The sequence below is a fragment of the Dama dama genome, chromosome 11 (assembly GCF_033118175.1).
Source record: "Dama dama isolate Ldn47 chromosome 11, ASM3311817v1, whole genome shotgun sequence".
Taxonomy (NCBI): Eukaryota; Metazoa; Chordata; class Mammalia; order Artiodactyla; family Cervidae; genus Dama; species Dama dama.
In genome coordinates this window covers 2,558,766-2,586,521 of record NC_083691.1, presented here as the reverse complement: position 1 = coordinate 2,586,521, position 27,756 = coordinate 2,558,766, and the positions used below count along the sequence as shown (strand labels likewise).

The following is a 27,756-nucleotide window of genomic DNA, read 5'->3' as shown; positions in this document are numbered from 1 at the left end:
GCCTGGGGCTCAATTCTGCTCCCCCACCCTCCCCACGAGCTCCCCTGTGACCCCGGGCCAGCGGCCACTCCTTCTGGACACCCAGACACGCGGTCCCGCGTGGTGGCCCCGGGCCGGCGGCCTCTCCACTCGCGGCGGCGGCGGGCGGCAGGCAGCTGGGCCGGCCTGGCCGTGCTCCAGAGGCGCGGAGCGGGTTAAAGTGTGCGCCGGGCCGGCCGGCGGGGCGGCGGGCGGGGGAGCAGCCTGGTGGGAAGTGTGAGTTCCTCCCCGTCTGCCTGACAGCTATAAAGGCCGCCGCGCCCGCCCGCCCGGCCGCCGCTGGGCTGCGCCTCCCTGGGAACCCCCTCTCGTGGGTGCGCTTTGAAGTGGAGGAGGGAGGCGGCGAGGGGCGGGGGAGCAGACGGGAGAGAGGCACAGCCCGCGGCCCTCGGCGTCCGAGCCTCCCCCTGCGCCGCGCACCTGGCCTGCCTGCCCGCGGCCGCGGCCCCTTCCCCCGCGAGGACACCCTGCCGAGCACCGGCCAGGTAGGCCACCGTCTGGCTTCCCTTCCCACGGCCGCCCGCCCAGGACGGAGGTGCGGCCCCCAGTGCCTGCAGGTCAGCCCCTGGCCCCTTGGGGAGCCGTTATATAACAGGAGCAGGGACTCCTGGGGAGGGGTCCAGACCCTCTGAGCCCGGCCCGGGGCTGGGGGTGGGGGGTCTCTCAGCTCCTAGCCTCACCGAGTCCAAAGCCCTCGCTTGCAGGCAAGCCTCTCCCGCTGGCCGGTGGTGGCTGTTTTTGGACCCCAGGGAGGGCTGGATCCCGCGTGAGCCGGGCCTGGCCTGCAGCCACGGCTGTCTGGGAGCCTTAATGAAAACCAAGTGTGCGGCCGGCTCAGCACCTGTCTTCAGCCTGCAGGCAGGAGCCGGGGCCACAGACGAGCCGATGGGGCTGCGGACGGGGGTCCGTGCTTGCGGGGGGGCGGGGGGGCCGGTGGGGGTGCAGGTGGGGGCCTGCGGGGGAGGGGCAGCCCCCAGGTGGCAGGCGGGCGGGCAGGCAGGCAGGCGGTTGGGGGGCTGCGGATCTCGAGGTCTCAGCTCCAAACTCCGGGGTGGACTGCTGCCCCTTCTGGGGCGGAGACACATTCTTGGGGTGCGAGGCTGGCATTGCTGTAGCTCCGGGAAACTTGCAGGTGCTTGGGCCCACGAGGAGGCGAGGGTTTGGTGCAGGACGGCGGGCGGATGAGGAGCTGTTTTCAGGGCTGGCGGGCAGCGGGCGGCCGGTCCTTTCTACCTTCTTTCCCTGGAACCAATCCCTGTTTGCTCTGGGGTCTGGGGGCTAGTGGGCCAGATACATGGCTGTGTGGCTTTGGGCAAACTGGCTCCCCTCTCTGGTCCCGGGCTAGAGGGGGATGGGCTTGGGGGTTTCCGAAACTCCTCCAACTCGCTGGCACGTGACGCTCAGGACCCAAGACAGAGCCTGGCCAGAGGTCACTGCAGGGCTGGCTGGCCCTCCCGTCTCAGGGCCAGATGAGGGGGCTGAGGGCCCGGAGGCTGGAGGCAGCCCTGGATTTGACCTCTGGCAGGGAGGGCAAGTATGGGCTTCCCTGGCGCCTCAGATGGTGAAGAATCCTCCTGCTGGTGCAGGAGACGCGGGTTCGATCCCTGGGTCCGGGAAGATCCCCTGGGGAAGGAAATGGCAACCCACGCCAGGATTCTTGCCTGGAAAATCCCATGGACAGAGGAGCCTGGCGGGCTAAAATCCATGGGGTCACAACGAGTCAGACACGACTGAGCAACTAAACCATAGCAGGGAGGTCAAGTCGTGTTTTGGGCTGGGGATGTTGGACTTCTCGGGCTGGGGATGTTGGACTTCTCGGGAAGGAGCCAACCCCAGGGTGGCCCTGGGCCACCCTCACATCAAGGCCCCAGAGGCACAAGCTGCATGTCTTCTCTTGGGAGGGAGGGGACAGAGGGCTCTTTGCAGCCTGGGGTCCCTCCGAGGCAGGGGGCAGCTGCACCCAGGGAGGGCCTGGCAGAGTCTGCTCACCCACACCCGCTCCAGCAGCTCCACATGGCCGGTGGGGAAGCCTCAGTCTCCCCTGTCGGTCAGCACGTGCCGAGCAGACGAAAATCCCAGGGTGCTCTTGCTTGGGCCAGGTCCAGCACCGAGGTAATAGATTGATCCTTAGCTCCTTCATCCAGGGGGTGCAGCCCGGGCCTCTCTGTGTCCCTGGGTTTCTCCCCAGGCATCCTCCAAGGAGCTCAGGTATTCCGAGGCAAAGCTTTGCCCATGTCCCCAAACGCCCTCAGATCCGGTGGAACGGGCTTAGCACACACACCATTACCCTGGGGTCTCAAGCCCATAGCAGGCATCTCTAATCACTCATGGAGCCCACCCAACAGGGCTGGCAGGCAGTCACTACCAACAGATCCCAGATAATCGCAGGCCTCACTAGGTGGGCCCCCAGGGGGTTTTGCCCCAAAGCAGACTCTGGCCGCCTGCAAGGGGAGCTGGGCCTGGCCTGTCAATGACTGTGGCCTTGCTTCCTAGGATGGAGGGCAGATGGCAGCCTTCATGCTGGGCCTGGTCCCTGCTGGCTATGGCCTTAGTGACTGGGAGCGTGTCGTCCACGGGGACCACGGTGAGTGGGGCGCACAGGCCCTCACCCAGGTGGGCTGACGCTGAGAGCTGCGTGGCAAGATACGGGACAGGGGCCTGGGGCATCTGGAGCGCCCACTCTCCAGGGCCCCCTCCACTCCCAGGAGCACGCCTTACATGCCGGTCAGGCCAGCCCCTGGGTGGGTGGGTGGTGGGCTCTGGCCACTCTGGCGTCCTTGCCGGTTTGGCAGGACGGGGGCCGCGGGGACTGGGCGCTCCCCTTCAGCACAAAGGCCTGGGGTGTAACGTGTATACAGATGGGTTTAGGTCCTGCAGAACCCAGGCTGGGTGCCCCCCTACCCCGAGGCCACTTGGGAGCGAGAGAGGATGGTTAGGTTTGGCGTCAGGATCCTGCCAAGCCCCCAGAAGGTTTTGGATCTCAAGATCAGGTAGCACCTGAGGCGCTCAGCTCCCTGGGAGGTCCCTCAGAGATCCCCCCCCGGAGGTCTGAGCCGGGGCTTTGAGCAACCCACCCAGGGGGCTGTGTCCTCCTGTCCAGGGCACGGGGTCGGCAGGCCCGTCTGGCCAGGCGCTCCAGCCTCCTTTTAACCGTCGTGGGGCCTCTCACCCAGGACAACAGCCCGACGTCCAACAGCCTGGAGGTGGGCCCCGACGCCACCGCCTACTGGTGGGGAGAGTGGACCAAGTGGACGGCATGTTCCCGCAGCTGCGGGGCCGGGGTGACGTCCCAGGAGCGGCACTGCCTGCAGCAGAGGTGCTGGTGTGAGCGCGGGGCCCCGTGGGGCTGGCTGCCCAGACAGCGGGCTGGGGGGCCAGGGAGGCGGGCAGCAGCTGCCCGGGGGCGTGGCTCGGGCTGAACGCAGCCTTCAGGTTGAGGCCGCCCAGGCCAGCTGAGCCGGTCAGTCTTTTCACTGGCCTCCGTGTGGGGACGCGGCTTCTGTCGGGTCCCAGGCAAGAGTGTCCTGCGGTTCATCCCGCTCTGTGGCACTGGGCTAAGAGGACCCTGCCTAGAGCTCTTTCAAGGAGTGGTCAGGCCTCCCTGGCCTTCTATCCTGAAGACCTGAGTTGAATAAACATGGGGTAAGCCTACGGTGCAGTGGTTACTGCTGGCCAGACCTGCGTTCACATCTTGCCTCTGCAGCTCCCTAGCTGTGTGACCTTGGGGAAGTCACTTAACCTCTCTGAGGATCAGTTTCCTCTTTGTGGAGCGGAGATTATGCTCGAGCCCACCTGAGGTTTCTGAGCACGCGATTCCGCGCGCGCGCGCGCGCGCGCGCGTGTGTGTGTGTGTGTGTGTGTGTGTGTGTGCACTTTAGCAGAGGGCCCAGGCCCGGGCTGAACGCTGTTCTGCCATCACTAATTCTGTGGCCTGAGACCCTACACCGTGTGCTGAGGATACAGAGGTGAAGGGGACCTTGCCCCTCCCCCAGGAGGAGGCTGAGAAGCCCCCTGAAACTGTGGGGGTACCTGAGACAGGAGTGGGCTCTGCTGGAGCAGCGGGGATGGAGTAGGGAGGGAGGTGGCCTCAGTCAGAGGAGCCCGTGGAGGCTCGGGGCTGGGGGGGGACCGTCCAGAGGAGGGCTGGGAGCAGGGTCAGGACGGCAGCCGGCCACTCCTGACCTGAGCTCACAGCCCGGTCCTCCCTCCAGGAAGACATCCGTCACGGGCGCCGGGAACCGGACCTGCACGGGCACGTCCAAGAGGTACCAGCTATGCAGAGTGCAGGTGAGGCCCGCCTGGCTGGACCACCCCCACCACCCCGTCCCACGCAGGACTCCGGGTGGCTTCCCGGTGGCCCCAGACCTCTGGACACTCTGTTCTGGGCCCGCCCCTTGCATCCCAATGAACAGAAGTGGGGATGGGGGCCCCCAGGCCCAGAATCCCGCTCCCTGCCTCAGGTCAGGTCCGTGGTGCCCGCCACGCCCTGCGGGCACCTGAGTGGGAAGGACTCACTTCTGCTGGCAGAGCAGTCATGTGACCTCAGAGTTTGGGGGTCTCTGGCCACCTGTGCCCCCCTGCACCCAGGGTGAATCATGCTCCTGGGGAGGCTTGATGTCACAGGCGGCCTTGTTCCGGCCACAGCCCCCGCATGCCCCCTCTGCGCCCACACACTCAGCCCCCGAGCCTTGTCTGTTAACCTCGCTCTGCAGCGAGGTGGCCGGGCTGGGCTGGCCAGAGGCAACCACTCTGGTTTGGCTTCCGCGCGCTTCTTGATGATGGGGCCCAAGCCAGTCTGAACCACACCCCCAGGACGGGGTTGGGGGCGCAGAGAGATGACCGTGTGTGTCCTTGCGTCTGTGTGCATGTGTGAGGGGTCAGGGGCCGGCGGGAGTGAGCAGCCCGGCTTCTGGGTCGGCCTTGTGGGTCAGCTGCCCTCCAGACTTGAGCTCGGGAGGGACACTCAGCCGGTTGAGCTTCTGGCCCCCTTGGAATCCTCTTCCACGAAGTCAAGCCCATTCAGTCAATGCCCGTGTCCCAGGCCCCATGGCTGTGGTTGCAGACACGCAGATGGGCCCCCTTCCCCAGGAGGCAGGGTGAGCACAGGCCAGGCTGGTGTCCCCGCGTCTCCATGGGCAGCGGGGGAGACGGCCAGGGTGGCAGGGGGCGACGGGATCCAGCTCGCAGCAGCGGGAGGGCCAGCACACGTGGGTCTGGAGGCCCGGCGCCCCCGCCCTCCTTCCAGAGAGCAGGGAGGAGAGGCCACCCCGCGGGCCTCGGCCTGGCACGGCCGTGCCGGCTGCAGCCACTTCCTGCTCAGCCTGGACAAAAATGCCTTTGTCGGGCCGAGTTCCTCCTGGAGCCTCCCTCCCTGTCTCTCTCTTCCCAGGAGTGTCCGCCGGACGGGAGGAGCTTCCGTGAGGAGCAGTGTATCTCCTTCAACTCCCGCGTGTACAACGGGCGCACGCACCAGTGGAAGCCACTCTACCCGGGTACTGCGGCCCTGAGCCAGCCAGCGGGGGCCCGCTCCGGAAGAATCCATCCCTTGTGGCCACCCCCTGGGGACCACGGGAGGGCGCGCCCTTGTCCAGCGGGAGGGCAGGCGGGGAAACAGGCCTGGGGGGCGGTTCTTGTTGAAGGTCCCCAGAAGTTCAGGCAACAGTGTACAGGACCTGGCTTCTCCTGCTCACGGAGGAGGTGCAGGGTCCCCAGGACTGGCAGCCTGGGGCCACCAATTCGGCTCAGATGTCCTGCAGAGGGAACGCTGCCCGCTACTCACAGGGCCGCAGAGGCTGGACTCAGGGCTGATCTGGGACAGATCACGTGCATCTCAGTCCCCGTCTCTACCGCTGAGGCCCTGGGCAAAGTCCCTTCCACTCTCCAGGTCTCAGGGTCCCCATCTGCGCCACGGACAGAGGGCTGTCTCCGTCGGGGTGGGGAGGGGCGGGAGACATCCCCGACTCCGGCTCTGCAGTGCCCTGAGATGCTGTCTCCCTGCAGACGACTATGTGCACATCTCCAGCAAGCCATGTGACCTGCACTGCACCACCGTGGACGGCCAGCGGCAGCTCATGGTGCCCGCCCGCGACGGCACGTCCTGCAAGCTCGCCGACCTGCGAGGGGTCTGCGTGTCTGGAAAATGTGAGGTTGTTCAACACTGTAGCACAAGCACCCACCAGTCCCCTCACACCCGCCGCCCACCCCGTCCCCCCGGCGGTGGCGGTCCCGGGGTCTCGCCTCGCGCCCTCCCAGCAGCCTCTCCGCCTCCCTTCCTGCAGCCCATCGGCTGTGACGGGGTGCTCTTCTCCACCCACACACTGGACAAGTGCGGCGTCTGCCAGGGCGACGGGAGCAGCTGCACCCATGTGACGGGCAACTACCGCAAGGGCAACGCCCACCTGGGTAAGTGCCCCTTGCCTGCCTCCGGCCGCTGAGTGGCCGCGCGCAGGGTCCTTCCCCTCCTGGGCGCCCCCCTCCCCGGATCCTCTGCCCAGGCCTGGTGGGGCTGGCCCAGCAGCTCTGGGAGGACCCTCTTGGCCACAGGGCTAAGAGCAGATCTGCGTGGCCCATCCCTGGATCCTAGGTGCCCCGGTGCACATGGGGCTGGGAGACCACCTCCAACTCAGCACAGCCTACAGGGAGGTATCAGCCCCGCTCGTAACAGGGGGAAACTGAGGCACGCGTTCGGTCCTCGCCGCTGACCTGAGGGTGGGGCCCGGGCACGTGGATTCTGGGGCCTGAGCTCTCAGACCCAAGTCTCCAGGGCTGAAGGGACGTGCTGGGTCCCACCGGCCCCAGCCGACCCAGTGCAGGGCCGGCCCCTCTCTTTCCCAGGCTGCGGCTTATCAGCGGCCTCACAGGAGCGTCCAGCTCTGGGGGCTGGGCCGACAGGGGGGTCCGTGCATGTGCTGGGACTTGCTGCTTTTGGAGGGATGTCGCTTATGACACTTGGGGCTAAACTGGAGGCATTCGTGGGCCTCGGTTAATGCTGTGGGATTTAACTGGGTTATCACAGCCCCTGGGCTGGGACAGGCAGGGCAGCCCGAAACCCATTTAGCAGATGGGGAAACTGAGGTGCAGGGTGGGAACTGCCTGCTTGAAGTCCCCCACGGAGGCCAGGCACATCTGGACTGGAACCAACCCTGGGAGAGCCCCTGAGGACCTGGCTGTTGGGACCACACCTCTGCTGGAGAGTTAGTGTTAGAGCTTGGACGTGGCACCCAGGGATGAACACGCTGACTGAGGAGGGTCAGAGTAAGAAAAGGAGGGCTGTCTTAGCGGAGGCCCAGCTGGACAGGGCTCTGAATAACACTTGACAGGCACAGTGGGCAGAGGCCACTTTCTTCGCAGGGCTCACTTTGGAAGGAGCGTGGGCAAAGACATCGTGTGCTTCCTCTGTTCCTTGCACAAACCTGCCTGCAGGACCTTCTGCCAGGCCCCGGGGTGTGGACACGGCAGAGGCGGCGTTCAGGCAGTGCGTCTCTGTCTGAGCACCGCCTGTGTGCCAGGAGCTGCAGGGTACAGTAGGTCCTTGCCTGCACGGAGCTCACAGCCTGGGGGCCTGGGGGCTGACACGGAGCCAGTCCCACCCCTGCTGCCAAACGCGTTCTGTGCACAGAGCCACGTGCAGCGGGGTTCGCTTGCTCCCACCTCACGGCATCTCCTCTGGGCGGGGACCACCACTGTCATCGTGTTACAGATGTGGAAACAGAGAGGTTAAGAAACTAGGTTAAGGTCACATAGTCAAAAGAGGCAGAGTTGGGTCTGAACCCAGACAGCTTGTTCCCGGGTCTGTGGTCCTGAGCACTGACCCACATGGTCCCCGGGTGCGTGCATGGTAACCACGGTGAAGAGTCTCATGAGCTGGCTGCTAATTTAAAAGTAAGTATGCATAAACAAAGATCATGGCATCCAGTCCCATCACTTCATGGCAAATAGATGGAGAAACAGTGGAAACAGTGGCAGACTTTATTTTTTTGGGCTCCAAAATCACTGCAGATGGTGACTGTAGCCATGAAATTAAAAGACGCTTACTCCTTGGAAGGAAAGTTATGACCAACCTAGACAGCATATTAAAAAGCAGAGACATTACTTTGCCAACAAAGGTCCGTCTAGTCAAGGCTATCGTTTTTCCAGTAGTCATGTATGGATGTGAGAGTTGGACTATAGAGAAAGCTGAGAGCCAAAGAATTGATGCTTTTGAACTGTGGTATTGGAGAAGACTCTTAAGAATCCCTTGAACTGCAAGGAGATCCAACCAGTCCATCCTAAAGGAGATCAGTCCTGGGTATTCATTGGAAGGACTGATGTTGAAGCTGAAACTCTAATACTTTGGCTACCTCATGCGAAGAGCTGAGTCATTGGAAAAGACCCTGATGCTGAGAAAGATTGAAGGCTGGAGGAGAAGCAGACAACAGAGGCTGAGATGGTTGGATGGCATCACCAACTCAATGGACATGAGTTTGAGTAAATTCTGGGAGTTGGTGATGGACAGGGAGGCCTGGCGTGCTGCAGTCCATGGGGTCGCAGAGAGTCGGACACGACTGAGCGACTGAACTGAACTGAACTGATACGGAAACCTTCTATGGCTACCCACTCCAGTATTCCTGCCTGGAGTATCCCATGGACAGAGGAGCCTGGTGGGCTACAGTCCATGGGGTTGCAAAGAGTCAGACACAACTGAGCAACTATACACACACCTTCATTGCAATAAGTGATATTTAAGCAAAGTCAACCAGTTAATCCTAAAGAAAATCAACCCTGAGTGTTCATTGGAAGGACTGATACTGAAGCCGAAGCTGAAGCTTTAATACATTGGCCTCCTGATGCAAAAACCCAACTCATTGGAAAAAGACCCTGATGCTGGGATAGATTGAGGTTCGGGGAGAAGGGGACAGCAGAGGATGAGATCATTGGATGGTGTCATTGACTCAATGGACATGAGTTTGAGTAAACTCTGGGAGATAGTGAAGGACAGGGAAGCCTGGCGTGCTGCAGTCCATGGGGTCGCAAAGAGTCAGACATGACTGGGCTACTGAACACCACCAAGCACAGTCCTCACTTCCTAATCACTTACCTCTGGAATTACTGTGTCTGTCAGCTGGAAGTACTAGCGCAGCAGGCAGATGACTGCGTCCCTTCTCCCAGCCCTGCACCCAGCAACACCAGCTGGCAGCTTGAAATCGGCCACTGTGACAGGCAGTGTTTGCACCCCGGAAACAGGCCAGAGCTGCAGGTCACAGCACCTGCCCTCCCAGCAGGACAGCCGGTGGCGTTTAGGGGCCCCCTGCTGGCTGGAAGGACAGGCTCAGGGTCTTCAGGTACCTGCAAAGGGGAGCAGCCTGTAGAAGCATCTCATCTGCCAGGTGGGCCCACACGTTCCCCAGGTGGCCTGAGGGTCGGCCCCAGCAAACCTGATTCCAGAACCTTCTCACCATCTCCTAAAAGGCTTTTCATTCTTAAGCCTTTAAAAATCTCCCCTCCTTCCCCCCAGCGAACCCTCTACCACTTTCTGGTGGCACTGTCCCTTCCTCAGACCCTGCCCCCAAGACCCTTGGTCCCTCTTTAGGGAGCTCTGCGGGAATCTCCGTGGCTGCTTCCTCACCTGCTGGGGCCTTTGATGACAGGCCCCGAGCTGGGGCCACGTACCTCCTCATTAGTAATGTAGCAAGCCTGTAAAATCAATGTGATGTTATGACAGTGTGGGTTTTTTAAAATAATAGTGAGAGTGTCCTCAGGGCCAGGCTCTGAGCTACCCAGAATCTCCTCCATCACCGGGCATGGGGGCCGTCATCCCCGTGTGTGGATGAGAACACGGAGGCCCGAGGCTCTAGCAGCTTGCCCAGGGCCACCTTGGTGATAGCGGTGGAGCAGGACCGAGGACGTCTGACTCCGGCCCATCTATGACCCCCGTGGCCTGTGGCGTCCCTCAGGAGGAACAGGGCAGGTACTCGGGAGCGGCACCCACGGCCTCGATAGGAAAGTGTCTTGGAATCTGGTACCGCTCAGGCTGTGCCGGGACGGCCAGCCAGCTCTCCAGCCGCATGGGTGGTTCCCGCAATGCCGTGCGCGCACCCCTTGGGGGCCTGGGTGCAGCTCTCGGGTGGGGATGGGGCTGCCCTGAGACACTGTCTCTTGCCCACCAGGAGCGCAAGAGGGTGGTGACCGCCATCCAGGGCTGCCTTTCCGCTCGAGAGGCGCCTGTCGTGGCCAACGCGCCGCTCACCACTGTCCCCTCCCCCAGGTTACTCTCTGGTGACCCACATCCCGGCTGGCGCCCGAGACATCCAGATTGTGGAGAGGAAGAAGTCTGCGGACGTGCTGGGTGTGTATGTGGGCCTGGCGGCTCGCAGGGCTTGTGGATTTACACAGGGTGAAATGTGTGGGTTGTGGGTGGATGGGGGCACTTGACCTTGCAGAAAAGGGGTGGCCCCGGAAGCCAGAACTCTGCCTGGGTGCCTGTGTCTATGCATGGGGTGGGGGTGGGGGCTCCTCGGGAGGCTGACCTCATCCCTCGCACTCAGGGCAGCTTTACACCAGAGGGGGCTATGACTCAGGTAGTGAGCGCCCCATCCCCGGGGGGGCCAGGCCCGGGAAAAAACTGGAGGTGCTGGGGGCGGCATCTCTGACCCCCCGTCCTGCCCCAGGGCCCGAGGACTGAGAGTCTGGGGGTGAGAAGTTGAGGCAGAGCAAGAGGAAGAGGGGGCCAGTTGGAAGCCAAGGGTGACAAGAAGCAGGGGTGGGATGCAAGCTCCCATCTGGGGCCCAGAGTTGATGTTCTGGCCACTGGCCATTCTGGTGGGAAGCTGGAGGCATTTGGGGTCTCTGACTTGAGGATTCTGGAGTAAGTTGCGTGTTGGCCGAGGCAGTGAGGCCCACCTGGGTGACGATGTCTGGAAGGGCTCCCTGTGCGGCTGGAGGTTGGTGGGGCCATGCACATTGTCTGTACCCCTGGGGAGCCCTTTCTGGCCAAGGAGGACAGGTATTGACAACTGGGAGCTGATCTCTGCCAGGCAGGCCAGGGACCCAGGCAGGCAGGCTGTCCCCGAAGCCTGACTCACCTCCCTGCCTCTCGAGGCATCTTCTTGGGGGCCAGGGCCGGCGGGGTGCAGCCACCCTTCCTGGGGGTTGCTGGTGTGGGGGTGGAGTGTTTGCTAAAGTTCCCTGGGGTTGAACCCTGCACAGGCTGTCAGCCCCAGCGCCTGGGCCCCTGAACGCCAGCCGCTGACCCAGTGGGTCTTCAGGCTCTAGGCGCCAGCCCCGGACCCGAGCGGGAGCCCGGCCTCTGCCAGGCCGGTTGCTCTGTGGCCTGTGGGGAGGGTGCTGAGGCCAGGAAACACCGTGTTCCCAGAGCTGGCTGCAAAGACATCGTTCTTGAAACAGACGCGTGGAAATACCGAGGGCGGCCCCGAGTGCCGGGGAAGCCGCAGGAAGGAAGGTCATTACTGTCAGGAAGCAGGTTTTGGACGTGGGCCGGGGATTTAACCCCGTGCGCGAGCCCGGCCCCGCCGGTCCCCTTGCCCGGCCCACGCTCTCGTCCTCGTTATTTTTGACGGAGCTGCACAGAGGGTACTCGTCCAGCGGGCGGAGGCTGCTCGCTGTGTCTGATAATAAATTAACTGCTGGGCTCCGCCGCGCGTGTTGCATCAGGAGCTTTGGAAGCTAAGCTCTTCCCCGCCTTCAGGCCAGTTCCTGGAACAGGCTCTAAGGACACCCTCTGGAAGAGACGCTGTCCCCGAGGTGGAGCCCCCACCCACACCAGCCCTGAGGCTCCCGGGGAGGGCTAGCGGCCCGGCTCTGGGCAGACGTTCCAGCCTGTTGCCAGGGGTGTTGGGGGGTGCGGTTCCAGTTCCGGGAGCAGACATCCTTCCGAGGTCCTTGGTTCCAAGTGTCCACCACACCCTGCCTCAGAGAGAGGCTGACTGGGAGCCCTGCCCGGGCGAAGGGGCAGCCAGGTCCCCCAGCCTGGCAGAGCATCACGCTCCCAGCAAGAGCACCAGGCCGGTTAGCTTGGGGTGGTCTGGTAGGGCCTGCGGGGGATGCTGGGACAGGGCTGCAGTGTCGCTCTGCGTGGGCCCCGTCGGGGCGGGAAGCTGAAAGTGGCGAGTCCCCCCAGCTCACGGGGGATTTCTAGCAGAGCTGGCCCCAACCTGGGTGACACCTGTGGTCCAGCATGTGTCTAGACCTGGCCGCTTGGTCCTGACGCTCCTGATCGCCCTGCAGCCCCGGGCCCTTCTGAGGCCATCAGAATGGCAGGACCAAGTGGGCCCCGGGCCACCCAACCTCGGGTCGTCTAGACAAGCCCTTGTTTATTTTAGGCTGGTTAGGAAGGAGGACTCATGTCTCCCTGGCCAGGGCCACATGCTGTGGCAGACAGAGCCTGCCACTCCCACACCACGTGGAGGTTCCCGGCTCTGGGGGTTTGGGGAGGGTCACAGGGCCAGGCTGACCAGAGAGCCCGGGCGTGGGGTCCCGCTCCTCCCGGCTTCAGCCCCCTCTGTGCGCCCCCCTCCCAGGCACACGTGACTGGGCAGCTGTGCCCTTTCAGCTCTTGCAGATGAAGCTGGCTACTTCTTCTTCAATGGCAACTTCAAGGTGGACAGCCCCAAGAACTTCAACATCGCTGGCACCGTGGTCAAGTACCGGCGGCCCATGGACGTGTATGAGACGGGCATCGAGTACATCGTGGCTCAGGGGCCCACCACCCAGGGCCTGAACGTCATGGTGCGTGGGCCGCCGCCCCCGTGCACGCTCACTTGCTGATTCACGCCCTCATCCCAGCCCTCACTCAGATTCGAGTTCCTTCACTGGCCTCCCAGTGACTCATGAATTCATTGGCCCGTTTGCTCGCTCACCCTCTCACCTGTGTGGTCCTCCCCTTCCCTTCCCTGCCTCCTCCTTCCCCCCTTCTAAGTTAGCTCCCCTGGGGGGCATACACAGCAGGAGCCCCAGGAACTGTGTGGGGGGGATGAGGACAGAGGGCTGGTTGGGGTGTGGGGGTGCAGGACCCCACCCCACTCTGCAGTTGGGGTTTGACCCCCCATGGAGTTCCCTACTCCCAGCCACATGGACCCTCAATGCCAAGGATGTGGCGGAGCTTGTCACAGCCATCCCCCGATGCTGTCCCCGGTGCTCACGGCTCCTGGGGGTGGGGCAGGGGCACGAGCAGAGGGCGGGAGAGTGCAGCCTGTTAGGCCCAGCTTGCCAGGACTCTCCCGGGGCTCCTGTCCAGAAGTGAAGGTCACTGCTGCCTCGCCCCGGCTCTGGAAATGTAGAGAAACGTCATGGAGATCAGGGGATGTTAAGAGGTAGTTCTGAGGCTCTTGGAGGCCTGCTGGCCTTTGTGGTCACCGAGGGATATGGTGGGAACAGAGCCCACCCACCTGACCGATGCCGGAGGCTGGCGCATGTCAGCTGGCAGACCCCTTCTATCTCTTGCCTGGTTGTTTCAGGCCCTCCTGGGGCGGGGGCTCCCCTGAGGGCATTAACAGATGAACCAGAGACCCTCTTCCCTGAATCCACCCATGTGCGCCTTCTCCAGACCACCTCCTCCCCTGTCTTAAAATCTTTTCCTTCCAGGCGCCTGACTAACCAGCCAAGCCAATTGCACCGTCCATGAGTCAGCATTTATTCTTACCTAGGGCCACTCTGTCTTCCTTACAAACTGGATGACCACCTTACACGCACTGCCTGAAGCTCGCTGGGAGGGTTTTCCTTCACAGCAACTTTTCGGGGTCACTCCGGAGCAGAGCTCATTTTCAGCTTGCACCTCCAGACCAAGCTGGCCTGATTTCGTGTCAAGTTTGGCCATTGTCCTCCTCTCTGACTTCATCAGAAGGGTACCCCACGCGGCCATAGGCGTGAGCTAAGAGAGTGTGCTGGTGCCAGAGTCGTGGATGATGGCAGTTGGGTCACCTGCTGACCAGCTTTCTGACCCTCGAGCCCTGGACTGCTGCTGGGCCCTCCCAAGCTCTGAACTTAATGGAGTTGAGGGGCCATGTGTTATGTTGTCCAGCTCTGGTCACTTGAGGTCCTGTGGTCAAAGGGCCTGGTAGCTTACCAGGAGCTTTTCCCAAAGAACATCTATTTATTTTAGGGGGTATGGCCTTTCTCTAGAACGCTAGGGTCTACGTCATCATTTTCTCAGCTAAGGTTGGCAGAAACTCTGCAGTCCATCTTTCTCCACCACAGACACCTCTGTTACTACAAGGGCTGCCGGGTACTGTGGCAGGATGTGTGCACCACCACCTGGACCTCCTGCAGAGCCCTTTGCCCTCAGGACCCCCACTCAAAGCAAATCCCGTGTATGGAGTGGACCAATATTCCCAGACATGGAATACGTTGTGTCCAAAATTCTTCATGATGGGGGAGCATGAGATGTGATCATTTTCCCTTTCTTTTCAAGGAGAGGTCCTTTCCTGCCCTTGACGACTGGCCCCGGAGATTTTCAGTGACTTGGGGCCAGTCTTCCCCGGGGGTTAATCTCCAAGCATCTGGAGCACCTGTGTTTTACCAAGGCCTCCAGTGCCCCTTCCCGCTCATCTGATAAACACGATGTTGTCAGCCTAGAGGACCAAGGTCATGTAGTGTGGGACGGGCCAGACCCCTTTGTCCTGTGTTGTGACAGGGAATAGGTGAGTCAGGGTGGCCCTGGAGCAGAGCCACAAAACAGATCTCTCCTGCTCCTCTTTCCCGAAGGGGCAGATGAGAATGTGCCAGATGGATGGCCACATATATTCAGCTGGAGGGCACGTTAATCTGTTCTAGAAAAGATGCCACATCAGTCCCAAAGCTGCACTTGAGGCTACTGCTGGGCTGAGTTTGTGGCAGTTCACCTCCTGGATCTGACTTGCTTCTGTTGGGGTCAAACTGTTGAATTAAATGGGGGCTATGATGGGGTCAGCACCCCTGCATCCTTGAGGTCTTTGAGCAGCACTGATCTCTGTGTTTTCCCCAAGGATGCAAAGTGGTTTCTGATTTACCCTCTTGCATGAGGTTGGGACTCAGGTTCACAGGCTTCCCAACTATGGTACAGCTGCTCCCCCCAGGTCCAGGAGCCGACATGAGAGTTCTGCCAACTCCCAGTTATGCGTTTGGGGGCTGGGTGAGCCTTGGATCCAGTGGATGGACTCTGGGTCAGACCAGAGTCATGATGGGGCCATTACTTGTCACCCCCATGTTCTCACAGTAACGGGAGGTAATAATGATGCTTTGGGTCTCTGGTCAACAAGGACCACGTGGACCCAGGTTCCACGGTGTCTACCTGTTTCTCCACTGAGCAGTTCACCACGTAAATAGCTGTGAGTTTTTTGGAGGAAGAACTGGGGGAGCCTTTTTCCTGGGGACTTGGCTGTTCCATCCTTCAGTGGATTCTGGGTCTAAAAAGTGTCCAGGAAATAGAGCAGGAATGGATACTTTTATGTGGCAGCTGCCTCTGCCTCGTGCGTATCCACCCTCGATTTCTTCTGATCAGATGGATGGAGAAACACCTTTCTGGGCCCACACATCTGTCCCCAGGGCGTTCTTTGTTTTACCAGCTGTGTCCAAATGTGTCCCTGGCTACGGTGTCAACCTTCTTGCTCATCATGGTACTTGAGCCTCCTTGTTCTGACTATCCTGGAGAGCAGATGTAACAGCACCTCTTGCCACCAACCCTGGCCCATGAGGACACCCATCAGCCCTCCGCCATCACACTTCCTTTCGCTGCGGCAGACGGCATGTCCTCAGGCGATGCTACAGAAAACAGTCGCCTGGCGGCTTCCTCCTTCGGTGTCTGCTGCGATGGCCCCAGCGTGGATTGTTCCCTCACCTCCTCCTGGGGTTCTTGCCAGTGTGTTCTTGCCAGTCTCCCCTGGGAGACTCCCCGCCTCACGCAGGCTCAGCTTCTGCTGCCCCTGGCGGCTGGTCCTGCAGGCCCATCACAGATTGCCTCTTTTCCCCTGAGCAGCCCCATGACTGTCCCGAGCAGGTGGAAAGGGGTCTGAATGCAAGCCTCCAGCTGGGTGGTCCAGGGAGGAGGTGGGCATGGCCCCGAGGGAGGCTGGCAGGGTTTTGAAGGCAGAGATCTCTGCACCATCTTCCGGTGAGGGCCGGGGGCTGGCCGTCACGGGGGTGGGAATGACCACATTCCAGGCCCCAAGATTCAGGGTAATCTGAGATTTCACAATTTTCAAGCAGTTTCACTCAGATCCCCAGGCTCCAAGCCATCCCCTGGTCGGGCTCCTGGTGAGGTGGAGAAGCCAGCCTGGTTCTCTGGCTCTGGTACACTTTCTGGTCCTGCTGGGGGACGTCCGCCTCTCCACGCGACACCAGCGAGGCCCTCTGGCTCGGCCTGAGGTTGCAGGTTAGGTGGTGACGTCACCCTAGCCTTTTGCTGTCTTTCTCCACAGACCCTTACCTTTTCTCCAGGCCCCTGCAACCCCAGCCAGCTCCCAACACTTGAGACACCGCACCCACAGCACACTTCCTTCCTCTCGTATCCTCCCTAGCCCACCGTGCGGGGGGGAATCTCAGGGGTCTGTGCACCGCCAGGGAATCACCCCTGCTGGTGGAGGACCCTACTCTAAACTCCCATTTGAGAGCCCACTTCCTGGGGCCTCTTACACCAGCTGACTTAGACCAGGCAAGCCCTCGGGGAGGGTGGGGGGTGGGAACTGGACCAGTAGGGGAGACGCTGGCAGTGATGTGGTCTCAACAGATGCCTCAGCACATCCCCCACCAGCCGTGATGGTGGGGGACCCTCAGGGGCCTGGGTCTTGGCCCTTCCCGCGCGGCCAGGGGGGCAGGTGGTGGGGACGGTCCAGTCTTATTGCTTAGGACTGCCGGCACGTGGTGATGATAAAACACAGGCTGGGTTTTAACTGGCTTTATTTCCTTTTCAAACACTCTCTGCTACCCGAGCACCCTTGACTGCCTGTGCCTGGGCTTTGTCCGCTGGTTCTGGGCCGTGTTCACCCGTCTTTGGACACGGGCTGCCCGTGGGGCTAAGTGTGGCCTTGGGCAGGCGAGGCAGCGTCCTCCAGGCAAGGGGGAGTCCCCGGGAGGGACTCAGCTGTCGGCCTGTGTGTGGCAGGGAACCCTCCTGCATCTGCGGGACCAGAGTCTCCTGTCCTCGAGGGGCTCGTGGGCGGCGGGCTGAGCAGCCGCTCTGGGCTGGCGGGGAAGGGCCGGGGGGGGGGAGGGGCCAGGGTCCCACTTCTTCTCCTCCCCCAGGTGTGGAACCAGAATGGCAAGAGCCCCTCCATCACCTTCGAATACACGCTGCTGCAGCCGCCGCACGCCCACCGCCTCCAGCCCATCTACTACAGCTTCTCAGACCCCGCCTCCGACAGCGTGGAGAGCCAGGAGCTGGACGGGGCCGGGCTGGTGGGCTTCCTGCAGCACAACGCCTCCCTCTTCGGCCAGGCCTCTTCGGAGCGGCTGGGCCTGGACAACCGCCTGTTTGGCCACCGGGGGCCGGGGATCGAGCTCGGTCTGAGCAGAGGCCAGGAGACCAACGAGGTGTGCGCGCAGGCCAGCGGCAGGGCCTGCGAGGGGCCCCCCAGGGGCAAGGGCTTCCGAGGTAACCAGGAGGAGGGGCGGGGTGGGGGGGCGCTCCTAGGGAGAGGGCCCTCGGGTGAAGGGTCTTCAGCACCCGCAGCCTGCAGAAGAGGGCAGCGGCGGTGCCGGTCACGTGCGGGCTGGCGGGGCAGGTGTGACCTCCACACACCTTCTTCGAGGTGGGTAAGGCTGTCTCCACTTGACCGAAGTGGGGACTGAGCCCCAGGGAGCGGTCTTTCCCAAGTGACGCCGTCCCCATCTGCTGGGGGCAAATCCCAGTGGGCCTGACCCCATGGCCTGGGCCCTTGATCACTTGGTGGGGACAGACAGACAGACAATGCAGCAAGGTGTGGTGAGAGCTCTGGAAGGGAGTGATGGGCAGCTGAGGGGTATAGGGAAGACCTCAAGCCCTTGGTGGGGGGGGCCCCTGAACTGAGGGCCCGGGATTGAGTTAAGGGTGAGCCAGGGGAGGGCTTGGGGCAGGCAGGGACCGAGGGGGAGTCTCCAGGGGGAACAGCAGGAGGTGCACGGGGAGGCGCGGGGTGCCTCCTGGCACCTGATTGGGGTCCCCGAGCCCCAGGCTGGCGGCTGGGCTGTGCTCCTGAGGGCTGTGGGGGCTGGCCGCGACCATCACACCTGAGGAGGGCGGAGGGTGGACCAGGCTTGAGGAGAATCCGCTTGCTAACTTGGGTTTCCGAGACTCTCGGAGTCCTCAGGTAAAAACACTTTGGAGGCTGTTAGTCCCTCGGGGCTGCGGTGGCAACCGATCGCAAGCCGGGGGCGTAAAGCCTCAGAAACGCACAGACTCTGTCTTCAGCCGGCTGCCCCTCTGTCTGTGCGTCTCCCGCGTTCTTCTAAGGACAGGGGCGCTGCAGTTAGCACCCACTCTAAACCTGTAGCAATCTACCCTGGAGCTCTGTAGTCTGTGAAGATCTCATTTCCACAGAAGCTCACATTCTGTGGTTGCAGGGCAGGCATGCATTCGGGGAGACCCTATTCGACGCCCCTGCTGAGCTCAGGCAGGTTCCCCAGCGAGAGCTTATCTGGGTTGGCTTGCAAGGCTCCGCTGGACGATGTGCGTCCTCTCACTGGGTGGGAACCTGCCTCTGGGTGCTTCCTGGATCGGGTCTTTCCTGCAGCCTTGCCCCCCGGTCTGCACTCCCTCCCCCCACAACCAGGGCAACCCTTGCCCCACATGAGGGGGTCACGGGAGGTTGAGCACTCATCTCCCCCATAGATGGTAACGCCACCCGTACAGCTCTGGCGGGAGACCCGGATGACCGAGAGGCCGATGCCCGTTTCGCCTCCCAGGAGCTGCTCTCACCTAATGCCATCTCCGACCAGCTGCTGGGTGCAGGCTCCGACTCCAGGGAACTCCCCCTCAACGAGACCGTCAACAGCATCTTCGCCCAGGGTGCCCCAAGGGGCTCCCCGGCCGAGAGCCTCTACCTGGACTACGAGGAGAGCGAGGGGGCCGGGGCTTACCTGCTCAATGGGTCCTACCTGGAGCTGAGCAGCGACAGGGTGGCCAACACCTCCTCCGAGGCTCCGTTCCCCAACGCCAGCGCCAGCCTCCCCGCCTTGGCCGGGAACCGGACGCAGAAGGCCAGGTAGGCGCCTCCCCGGCCCTGTCTGGCCAGGGGTGTTGGGGTGGGGGACACAGGGCAGAGGTAAGGGGGAGGGGGCTGCCCCTGCCTGGCCCCTCAGGGAGCTGGAGGCCTGGGTTTTAGCGTCTTTCCCACAAGTTAGTACCATGGGTTGAAGTTCCTGCTCTGCAGTGGGGCCGGGAAGCGGGGAGGCGGACAGTTCCGTGCACTTGGGGCTGAGCATCGCCCATAGAGAGGCGGGCTCTCATCCCAGCCCCCCCTCCTTAGGGACCAATATGGGGCTCAGAGAGGTAGGTAGGTGAGTGACGCCTTCGGGGCTCAGAGCCTGGAGGCTTGCGGTCCTATGGTTCTTCGTCTGGACGGTCGTTGCACAGGAGGCCATCAGGCATGAGGCGGACGTTCCCTGAAGGTGGAGTGGCTAGGACAGCCTTCCCTGCTGGTCAGGGAGGAGACTGGGGGATGGTCCAGTGGGGTCCCCAGCCAGGGGCCAGACCCCAGAGTCAGGCACTGGGAACAAGACCTCCGGCCGTGGGGGCTGGAGCTGCTTCTGGGTTTGGGACGTGGGAGAGTCCAGCGGTGAGGATACACTGCGGACACCTGGATGGTCACAGCTGGGGACCCCTGGACAGCCACAGCTGGGGACCCCTGGACAGTCACAGCTGGGGACCCTTGGACAGTCACAGCTGGGGACCCCTTGACAGCCACAGCTGGGGACCCCTGGACGGTCACAGCTGGGGACCCCTGGATGGCCACAGCTGGGGACCCTTGGACAGTCACAGCTGGGGACCCCTTGACAGCCACAGCTGGGGACCCCTGGATGGCCACAGCTGGGGACCCTTGGACAGTCACAGCTGGGGACCCCTGGATGGTCACAGCTGGGGACCCCTGGACGGGCACAGCTGGCCCTGGAGGAATCTGAGGCCAGGAGCCTCCCGGGGTTGGGGCCAGCTGGGAGCAGGGTGGCTCCAGGCCTGCTGCTGTCACTGTCCCTACGAAAGGATAATCCTGGCGACCAGGCCCCTGGCTGAGGGCTACTGTCCTGTCATCCAGAGGCTCGCAGGGCAGTGAGGCTGTCTAAACAGACGGAGGAGGGCTCAGCAGACGCCAGTGCGGGTGCGGACTGGAGGCCGGAACAAGACCCCGGGTTTTGTTTCGTCCTGTTTTCTGCGGACCCACCTAGACCCCTTGGCTTTAGACACCAAGCCAGCAGAACCCTTGCCGGGGCTGGGGGTGCAGAGGTGGGCATCCTTAGGGAACTGAGATTGATGGAATATTTGGGGTTCACTCTTAAGGTGGCACGGTTGGAGGCAACTCACCCCCAGAGGACAAGAGCAGGGAGCTGGGCCCCTGAGCCCACAGGAGATGCCCCTCTGGCCCTGTTCTCAAGGTGTTTTTTCTGAGGCCCCGTGAGACTCCCCAGCACATCCGGGCCCTTCTGAGGGGGAGACTTTGCAAATGCGGATAGAGTGGGCGGCCCGGAGCCCCTGTGGCTGTGCTTCCTCTCCCAGGGCCCGTCGAGGCCATCTGCTGGCCTGACATGGGTCCAGAAGCTCACAGGAAGTGGGCCTCAGGGGTGTGTGGCACCCAGCGGCTGGAGGGGGACAGGCTCTGAGTCTGAGAGCGGGATTCCGAATCAGCTGCACTTGCCTGTGTGACCTGGGGCCAATTACTTGTTCTCTGATCCTGCGGGGCTCTTCTAAGCCCCGGGGGTGTCCAGAGGACTGAATTCTATCCAGGGCACCTAGCCAGGAACCAGGGGCTGGTCATGAATGCACTCAGCCTCCAGGGATGGGGGACGGGCCCTCCTGGGACCACGCTTGTGAGGATGGCCAGCTGTCCGATGGTCGGTCCCTGCCTGAATGGGTTTATGGAGGTGGAGCACAGCCTGCTGTTTAATGCGGCTGGAGGCCCGGAAAGTGTGGTGGAGACCCGGGTCACCATCCTAGCTCTGCCCCGCTACACGCGCGCACGCACACACACACACGCACACACACACATGTGCACACACACGTGCACACCTGAGTCCCACGGCATTAGGACACATCGGTGATCCTCTGTGGGCCTCCGTGCCCTGTCCCCGAGGGAGGGGCTTGTCGGGGGCTCGTCAGGGCCGTCAGTTCAGGCATCCCGGGATCCCCAAGCTGGGTCACAGCAGCAGCTCTCGGGTCTTTAAGCCACATTTTAAAGAGTCTCTCCCGTCTGGTCCCGTGGGTTCCTGCCCCCACCCCTGGGCCCTTAGGGGGATGTCTGGGATGCAGGAACCAATACAATGGCCATCAGGGCTCAGAAAGTCCCGACGACGGGGTGAGATAGGGCCGCTGCCCCGCCAGTGGCTTCAAAGGACACGGCTGACGGGAGACCAAAGATGGTCTTTGGAGATAAAGGGCTGAGGAGGCGGCGGGGGAAACCGCCAGGCCAAAATAGCCCCGGCGCGGCAAATTGTCCAAACACAGGAAGTCGCGTCTGCTTAGGGAGGGCGCAGTCCAGGCGCGGTCCAGAGAGCAAGGTTATTTTCACCTTCTTGGAACCGCCTGGAACAACCAGGGGAGGCCCGACTCCAGACGTCAGGGCTGGGATGCAGACCTGGGGTCTCTCTCGAAACCTGGGTGGGGGCGGGGAAGCGAAGCTCTTTCCGAGCCTCTTTTCGATGGTTAGGAACCATCGAGGCCGTCCAGGGAAAGTTGGAGATGAAGGACTTGGAGCATCCCTGCGGGGTGTCCGGCCCAGCCTGGCAATCAGCGGGTGCTAGCTTCCCTCCAGACGGAGGCAGTGGAGGGCTGCTGGTTCAGCGATTTCCCGGGTGTTTTTCTCTGCAGAGAGCAGAGCATCCTGCGCTGCACTGGTGCGAACACAGGCAGGCAGCCCCTCCAGAAAGACCTTTGGTGCTGAAAACCCAGAGGGTTATTTTGAACGGCTTGCTGTCTCTCCACCATGAGTCACGCTGCCTGCTGGCCCAGGAGTGTGTAATTAGATAAAGATGGCGCGGCTCCTCCACGTTTGGGGTGGCAGGGCGGGGCTGAAGCCTTTGGTCCTTGTTCCTGGGGAGATTTGGAAGCTGTTAACAGGAGGGCGGGGGTCATGGTGTTGTGCGGGGCATCCAGCTCTCCCTCCCCGAGGAGGCGCCGCGGGCCCTTTGTTCTGAGACGCCTGGTCTCGGGTGGGTGGGGGGCCCATCTGAAAGGGCCCCCTCACTTTTCAGGAGGACGGGGGAGGACCCTCCGATTCCCCCTGTATGTATGGCAAGGCCGGGGCAGGCTTGGGGTGGCAGGGAGGGTGAGGCTACCCGGCGAGGGGTCTCGGCGGTCGTGACCCAGCAACGGACTGCCGTAGGCTTTCCACTCCATTGCCTTGCTCCTTCCTGGGCTCATGGAACCATATCAGTGAATTCATGACTTCATGTCCGTCCGTGGGTAGATTATTTCCTGGTTCTCAGAGCAGGACGTGCCTTCAAGGCCACAAGTGCAGTGTAAGAGCTGTTCTTGTGAAATTCCAGAAACTGGAAGGCAAACAGTAAACTCCCAGTCAAATCCAAACCGATGTCTCTATCACAGAATCGACTGGAAAGCCTTTTATTTGTTTGTTTAAAGGTTTTTTTTGGTTGTGTTATTGTTGTTGCTGTCATTGGTCTGGACCGTGTTTTAAAAGTCTTTACTGAATTTGTTACAATATTAGTTCTATTTTAAGTGGATTTTTGGTATTTTGGCCATGAAGCATGTGGAATCTTAGCTCCCTGACCAGGGATCAAACCCTTAACCTCTGCATTGGAAAGCAAAGTGTTAACCGCTGGACCACCAGGGAAGTCCCTGGAAAGCCTTTTAGAATGTGTGCCCTGCAAACCCTCTTCTAAGCCTGACCTCCACGGTGACAGAAGGTCCCAAGAAAGGACCTGTGGGTGTGCCCCGTGCGAGGGTCTCAGCTTCAGGGGGTCTTCCGTCAGCCCCTCTGGATGGGAAGGGAAGCGGGGCTGGGCGGTGGACCCATCGCCCCGTGCCCCCCGGCTGGCTCTGGGGGCGGCTGCCTCTCAGGGCAGATCCCGGGCTCTGGGAGATGCCTCCACCACCTTGCTCGGCCCCTGCCGAGTCCACGACGAGCCGGCACATTGGATCCCGAGGTTGGGCCCAGCACACCGACTGGTTCAAAGAAGCAAACAGTCCGAACAATAGTTGGCTGGGCCGCCTGACTTCCGGCCAAGAATCCCAGCCCGTCGCTGGCGGGGACCCAGCTCGGCGTTCCCTTGCTCAGCAGCCCTCGCAGACCTGGGCAGAGGCGTCTGCAGGGGACGCGGCCCCTCCCCCGTCTGCCCCCGGGCTGGTCTGTTTTGATCCCCGGAGGCCCGGTGGCCAGAATCCCTGCTGGGGAAGGCCGACGGGAGAGGGTTCCAGCATCTTCCACGCATACCAGGTGCCTCTGAGGTCCCTTCCCGGGGATGGGGGAGGAGGCATTGGTGTGCTCCTGCTGGAGGGGGGCGGTGAGAGGCCTGTGGGTGTGGAAGGGGCCACTATGACGGCGGGGAGCCCCAAGTTCTTCACCCTCCCCCCCCAGAGCCCCCAGTGGGGCCCCGACAGCTGCAGGGCCTGTGCTCAGCCAGCTGTTGGGATGGAAAATGCCAGCTCCCCCTTCCTCCTAGCCCTGCCACCCCGGGGGCGCTCCTTCTAAACAGTGGGCACTGGGGCCCCCAGAAAGGCAGCAAGACTGCCCTTCTGCCCAGGGGAGGGGCTCAGGACGGGTACACACAGCCGCGCCCCCCGCCCTGCAGCGATGAGAACACGCGCTTCCACGGAACTCACCTCCTTCTCTGCTTCACCTGCTTTCAGGACCAGGCCCAAGTCCCGCAAGCAGGGCGTGAGCCCCGCGGACATGTACCGGTGGAAGCTCTCGTCCCACGAGCCCTGCAGTTCCACCTGCACCACAGGTACCCGAGACGGCCGGGGGCGCCCGCGAGCCCACCTCCACGGCGGGCGTGAGTCTGGGCTTCGGGGCCCGTCCGCTTGCTTGTAACCCTGAACTGCCCGCAGTGAGCTAGTCTAGCGGTTTCCTGGCCCACAGGATGTGTGGGGACGTGGGGCAGTCTGGGTGTCCTCATGATGGACCATGTAAGGCCCAGCCGCGTGGGGGTCAGTCAGCACCTCCAAGGCTCCCTCGCTCATCTTTCCGCATTTCGTACATTGTTAGGAAAATCCTTCTCTTGGTTAAGACGTAGGAAATCTCAGGCGGTGAGAAGGAGGGGAGTAGACCCGTGTGGACTATGAGAGAGGAAACTTCTCAGATTCTAGGACCTCGTCTGGGGAGGAAACAGCTGGGGGGATAGCAGACCCTGGGGTTGCCTGGACAGACAGACACATGGCATCAGTAAGTGTCAAGTCAGGGCTTGAACCTATGTCTGTCTGCTCACTGGGCCGGCCGCCGCTGCACCAAGACGCTGGCTTGCAGCCCAGAGGCTGGGACCCCACCACCAGCCCTGGTCCCCTCCCCTGTGAGGTCGGACATCAGACCCAGGCGCCGGCCTGCGGCAAATGCAGGGAGACCCCGGGTGCTGCCTTATCCGTACCTGGGACTTGGTGTTTCGGCAAGACTGGGCTTGCTGCCGCTGCTCCTGCCCCTGCACTCCCACCCCAGCTGGCCGGAGCTCTGGGAACCCCCGCACGCTCTGGCCAGTGTGGTGAAAGAAGCAAGTGGCTGACTGGGCCCTGGGCAGCTGGGGGCCTGGGGGTGACCGGCATCTCAGGAGATGGGGCCGAAGAAGGAGCTGGGGAGACAGCTCTGCGGGGCGCTGAGGGGACCACCGGCTCTCTATCTCAGGCGGGAAGCCGGGCCCATTCCTGCTACGCCGTCCTTCCTCCCCTGAGCAGGGCAGGTGACGGGCTGAGATTGCCCCCTGATATTCTCGAGGGTTCGAGGAGGGCTTTGTGGGGGTGTGGTGAGCACTTGGGATGAACTATTTGGTTGTCCACACCCCACATTCTTAATTGCTGAGTCTCTCCTCTCTACCTGTAAAATGGGACGTCCACCTATCCAAACGTGGTTATAGGGGTAGATGGGAAAGGAAAAATAAGCAATCAGGGTCAAAGCTTGACAGCTGGGTGCCATCAGCAGGACTGCTGCTGCTGTGTGCCACCAATGGGGCCAGGAGCAGCCACAGCGCTGGTCCGGGGAGTGAAGTCGGGGCTGAGTGCTGGGGAGAGCGGGGTGTTGGGGGAGCCTGCTTTGAGAGCCTGCTCTCGAAGGGCAGGGTCCCATTCTGAATCGGGAGCCCCAACGTCATCCCTCGGACCCCACGCGTGCCGAGGTGGCCACAGCACATGTGGCGGGGAGTGTCTTTTGTTCCCCTTGCACATGTCCCTGCCCGGGAGGTGACAAGGCTTGAGATCCCTCCGGGATGAAGCCACCCCGGGGGTGAGCAGCTGAGCCTGGCCCTGGGCAGAAGGCGGTCCCCAGGGAGGTCATCCAGGGTGACTCGACGCCCGCAGAGTGCCGGGGCAGGGGGTGGCCCAAGGTACACAGTAGGATGCAAGAAGAAAGGAAGTGAGGAAGACAGGTTCTGGCTCTGCTGAAAGGACGCACTCTCCTTCAGACGAGCCCCTCTGGGACTGGAGTGAGTGGCCCCGACCGAGTGAGTTCCCCGTCGCCACAGAGACACCAAATAGGGTGGGCAGCACCCCACAGAATTGGTGAGCTGAGGTCCCCGCAGAATGGATCACCTCTGCACACCTGTGGCGGGCTCCTCTCAAAATCCCGCTTGCCGGGGCGCCGGCCAGCTCTGGGCGTCGGGGGAGAGGGTGGTGGTTTACAAACCCTCTGTGGCCCGCGGGGCCTGTGCAAACTTCCACCTCATCACTGGCGATCAGCAAGTCTCCTATGTCCTGAGCCCTGGTCATAGCAGCAAGCGTTCCTTCTTTTCCTTAAAGATGCTCTTGAGAGCGGGAGAAAGGCAGCTGGATCAGTTTGGACCCTTCACTTGCGTCACAAGGGATGAGTCCCAAGGGTTCTCGGCAACCCCCTGGCCCAGGCCTGGGGGAGTGGACCTGACAGGCTCTGAGGTCCCCGGCCTGCGGGCAGAACAGGCCCATTCAGTCCGGCGTCGGGGCCTTCTGCTCCTTTCCTTTAGAGGAAGGGCTTGGTAAGAAGGTTTGAGAAGCCCCGCATTCAGGACTGACGCCGCGAGGTGGGTGTCCAGAAGACCGGAGCTGCGCCTCCCGTCCCGCGTGGGGGTCCCCGGGAGGGGGTGAGTGGCAAGCGGAGTCCTGGAGAGTCTGACCGCCCTCACGTCACCCCCAGCTGGGGACGGCGCTGGGACCAGGAGTCCCGTCCCTCCTGATCAGGACCGGCTGTGTTTCCCCTGGATGACAAGAGAACAAACAGACACTTGCTGAGGGTCTGCGAGTTCCCTGACTTGGACCTCCCTGGGCCCCAGAACTGGTGTCTCTGGAACATTCTGAGCAGGCCTGGCCAGGAAGCCAGCTCCCCGCTCAGTGACGGCTAAAGACGACACAGCCCAGCGCTGGCAGAGAGGAAGCCATGATTGCAACCTGGCTCGTCCCTCATGGAAAAAAGAAAAAATCCCCATGTGGGCTGCCTCCCAGGCTGTTTTCATTCCATCCAAGGCTGGGGCTTGGAGAGGCAGGAGCTGCCGGCTCTCAGACACGCGCCCCTGGGCAGGGAGCGCGAGTCGGCAGGGGCCCTTGGTTTACGGGGCAGGGCAACCCCCGAGGGGAGGACTCTGCTCTCTCCAGCATCCAGCAGGGCTGGGTCCCTGCCCCTTGGCACACACACACCAGTGATAATGACAACCACGGCCCCTGACCCCAGCCGTGTTCACACTCGCCCTGAGTCACTCTGGCTCCTTGGCAGGGAGGGAACCACGCACTGTGGAGTGAGTTTGGCCCCTGCGTCAGCCTGGTGCCTGGCATGGGGGTGCAGGGCAGGAAGACTGGAGAAGCAGAAGGTGGAGGTGGCGGTCAAGGAATGAATAATTTTGGTTGAGGGCTGGCCCTTTACATACGGTCCCCCCACGGGATTTATAGAGTGAAGTGAAGTGAAATGAAAGTCGCTTAGTCGTGTCTGACTCTTTGTGACCCCATGGACTTAGTCCATGGAATTCACCAGGCCAGGACACTGGAGTGGGTAGCCTTTCCCGTCTCCAGGGGATCTTCCTAACCCAGCGTTCGAACCCAGGTCTCCCACATTGCAGGCAGATTCTTTACCCACTGAGGCACAAGGGAAGCCCAAGAATACTGGTGCTGTTAGCCTAGCCCTTCTCCAGTGGATCTTCCTGACCCAGGAATTGAACAGGGGTTTCCTGCATTTTAGGCTGATTCTTTACTGACTGAGCTATCAGGGAAGACCTAGATTTATAGAGTAGCAGGTATTTAATCACAAAAATCATTAAAGAAAGTTTGAGAGGGAGCTGGATAAGGACTAGGGCATGCCATGGGAGGGCAGGGAGGATCTGAAGGTCTGATGTCATATCTGAGGAGTCTGCGAAGGGCTGGAACGGTTAGATTATCCATCCATGCACCATCCATCCATACTTCCCCACCTATCCACCAACCTCCCCATTCACTCATCTATCTGT

At 62.0% G+C, this 27,756-nt stretch overlaps 1 protein-coding gene across 1 annotated transcript in view; it reads left to right on the top strand.

The window, feature by feature from the left end:
* Positions 1-401: 401 nt before the first annotated feature.
* The window catches only part of ADAMTSL2 (ADAMTS like 2), a 35,920-nt gene continuing 8,565 nt past the window's right edge, over positions 402-27,756 (top strand). The window contains exons 1-12 of the mRNA XM_061154203.1: positions 402-524; positions 2,533-2,623; positions 3,213-3,355; positions 4,251-4,326; positions 5,429-5,531; positions 6,040-6,185; positions 6,318-6,441; positions 10,283-10,363; positions 12,587-12,762; positions 17,251-17,599; positions 18,815-19,187; positions 23,999-24,096. Coding sequence (XP_061010186.1) covers positions 2,534-2,623; positions 3,213-3,355; positions 4,251-4,326; positions 5,429-5,531; positions 6,040-6,185; positions 6,318-6,441; positions 10,283-10,363; positions 12,587-12,762; positions 17,251-17,599; positions 18,815-19,187; positions 23,999-24,096 — 1,759 coding nt within the window. The 5' untranslated portion in view covers positions 402-524; position 2,533. The remainder of the gene's footprint in view (positions 525-2,532; positions 2,624-3,212; positions 3,356-4,250; positions 4,327-5,428; positions 5,532-6,039; positions 6,186-6,317; positions 6,442-10,282; positions 10,364-12,586; positions 12,763-17,250; positions 17,600-18,814; positions 19,188-23,998; positions 24,097-27,756) is intronic.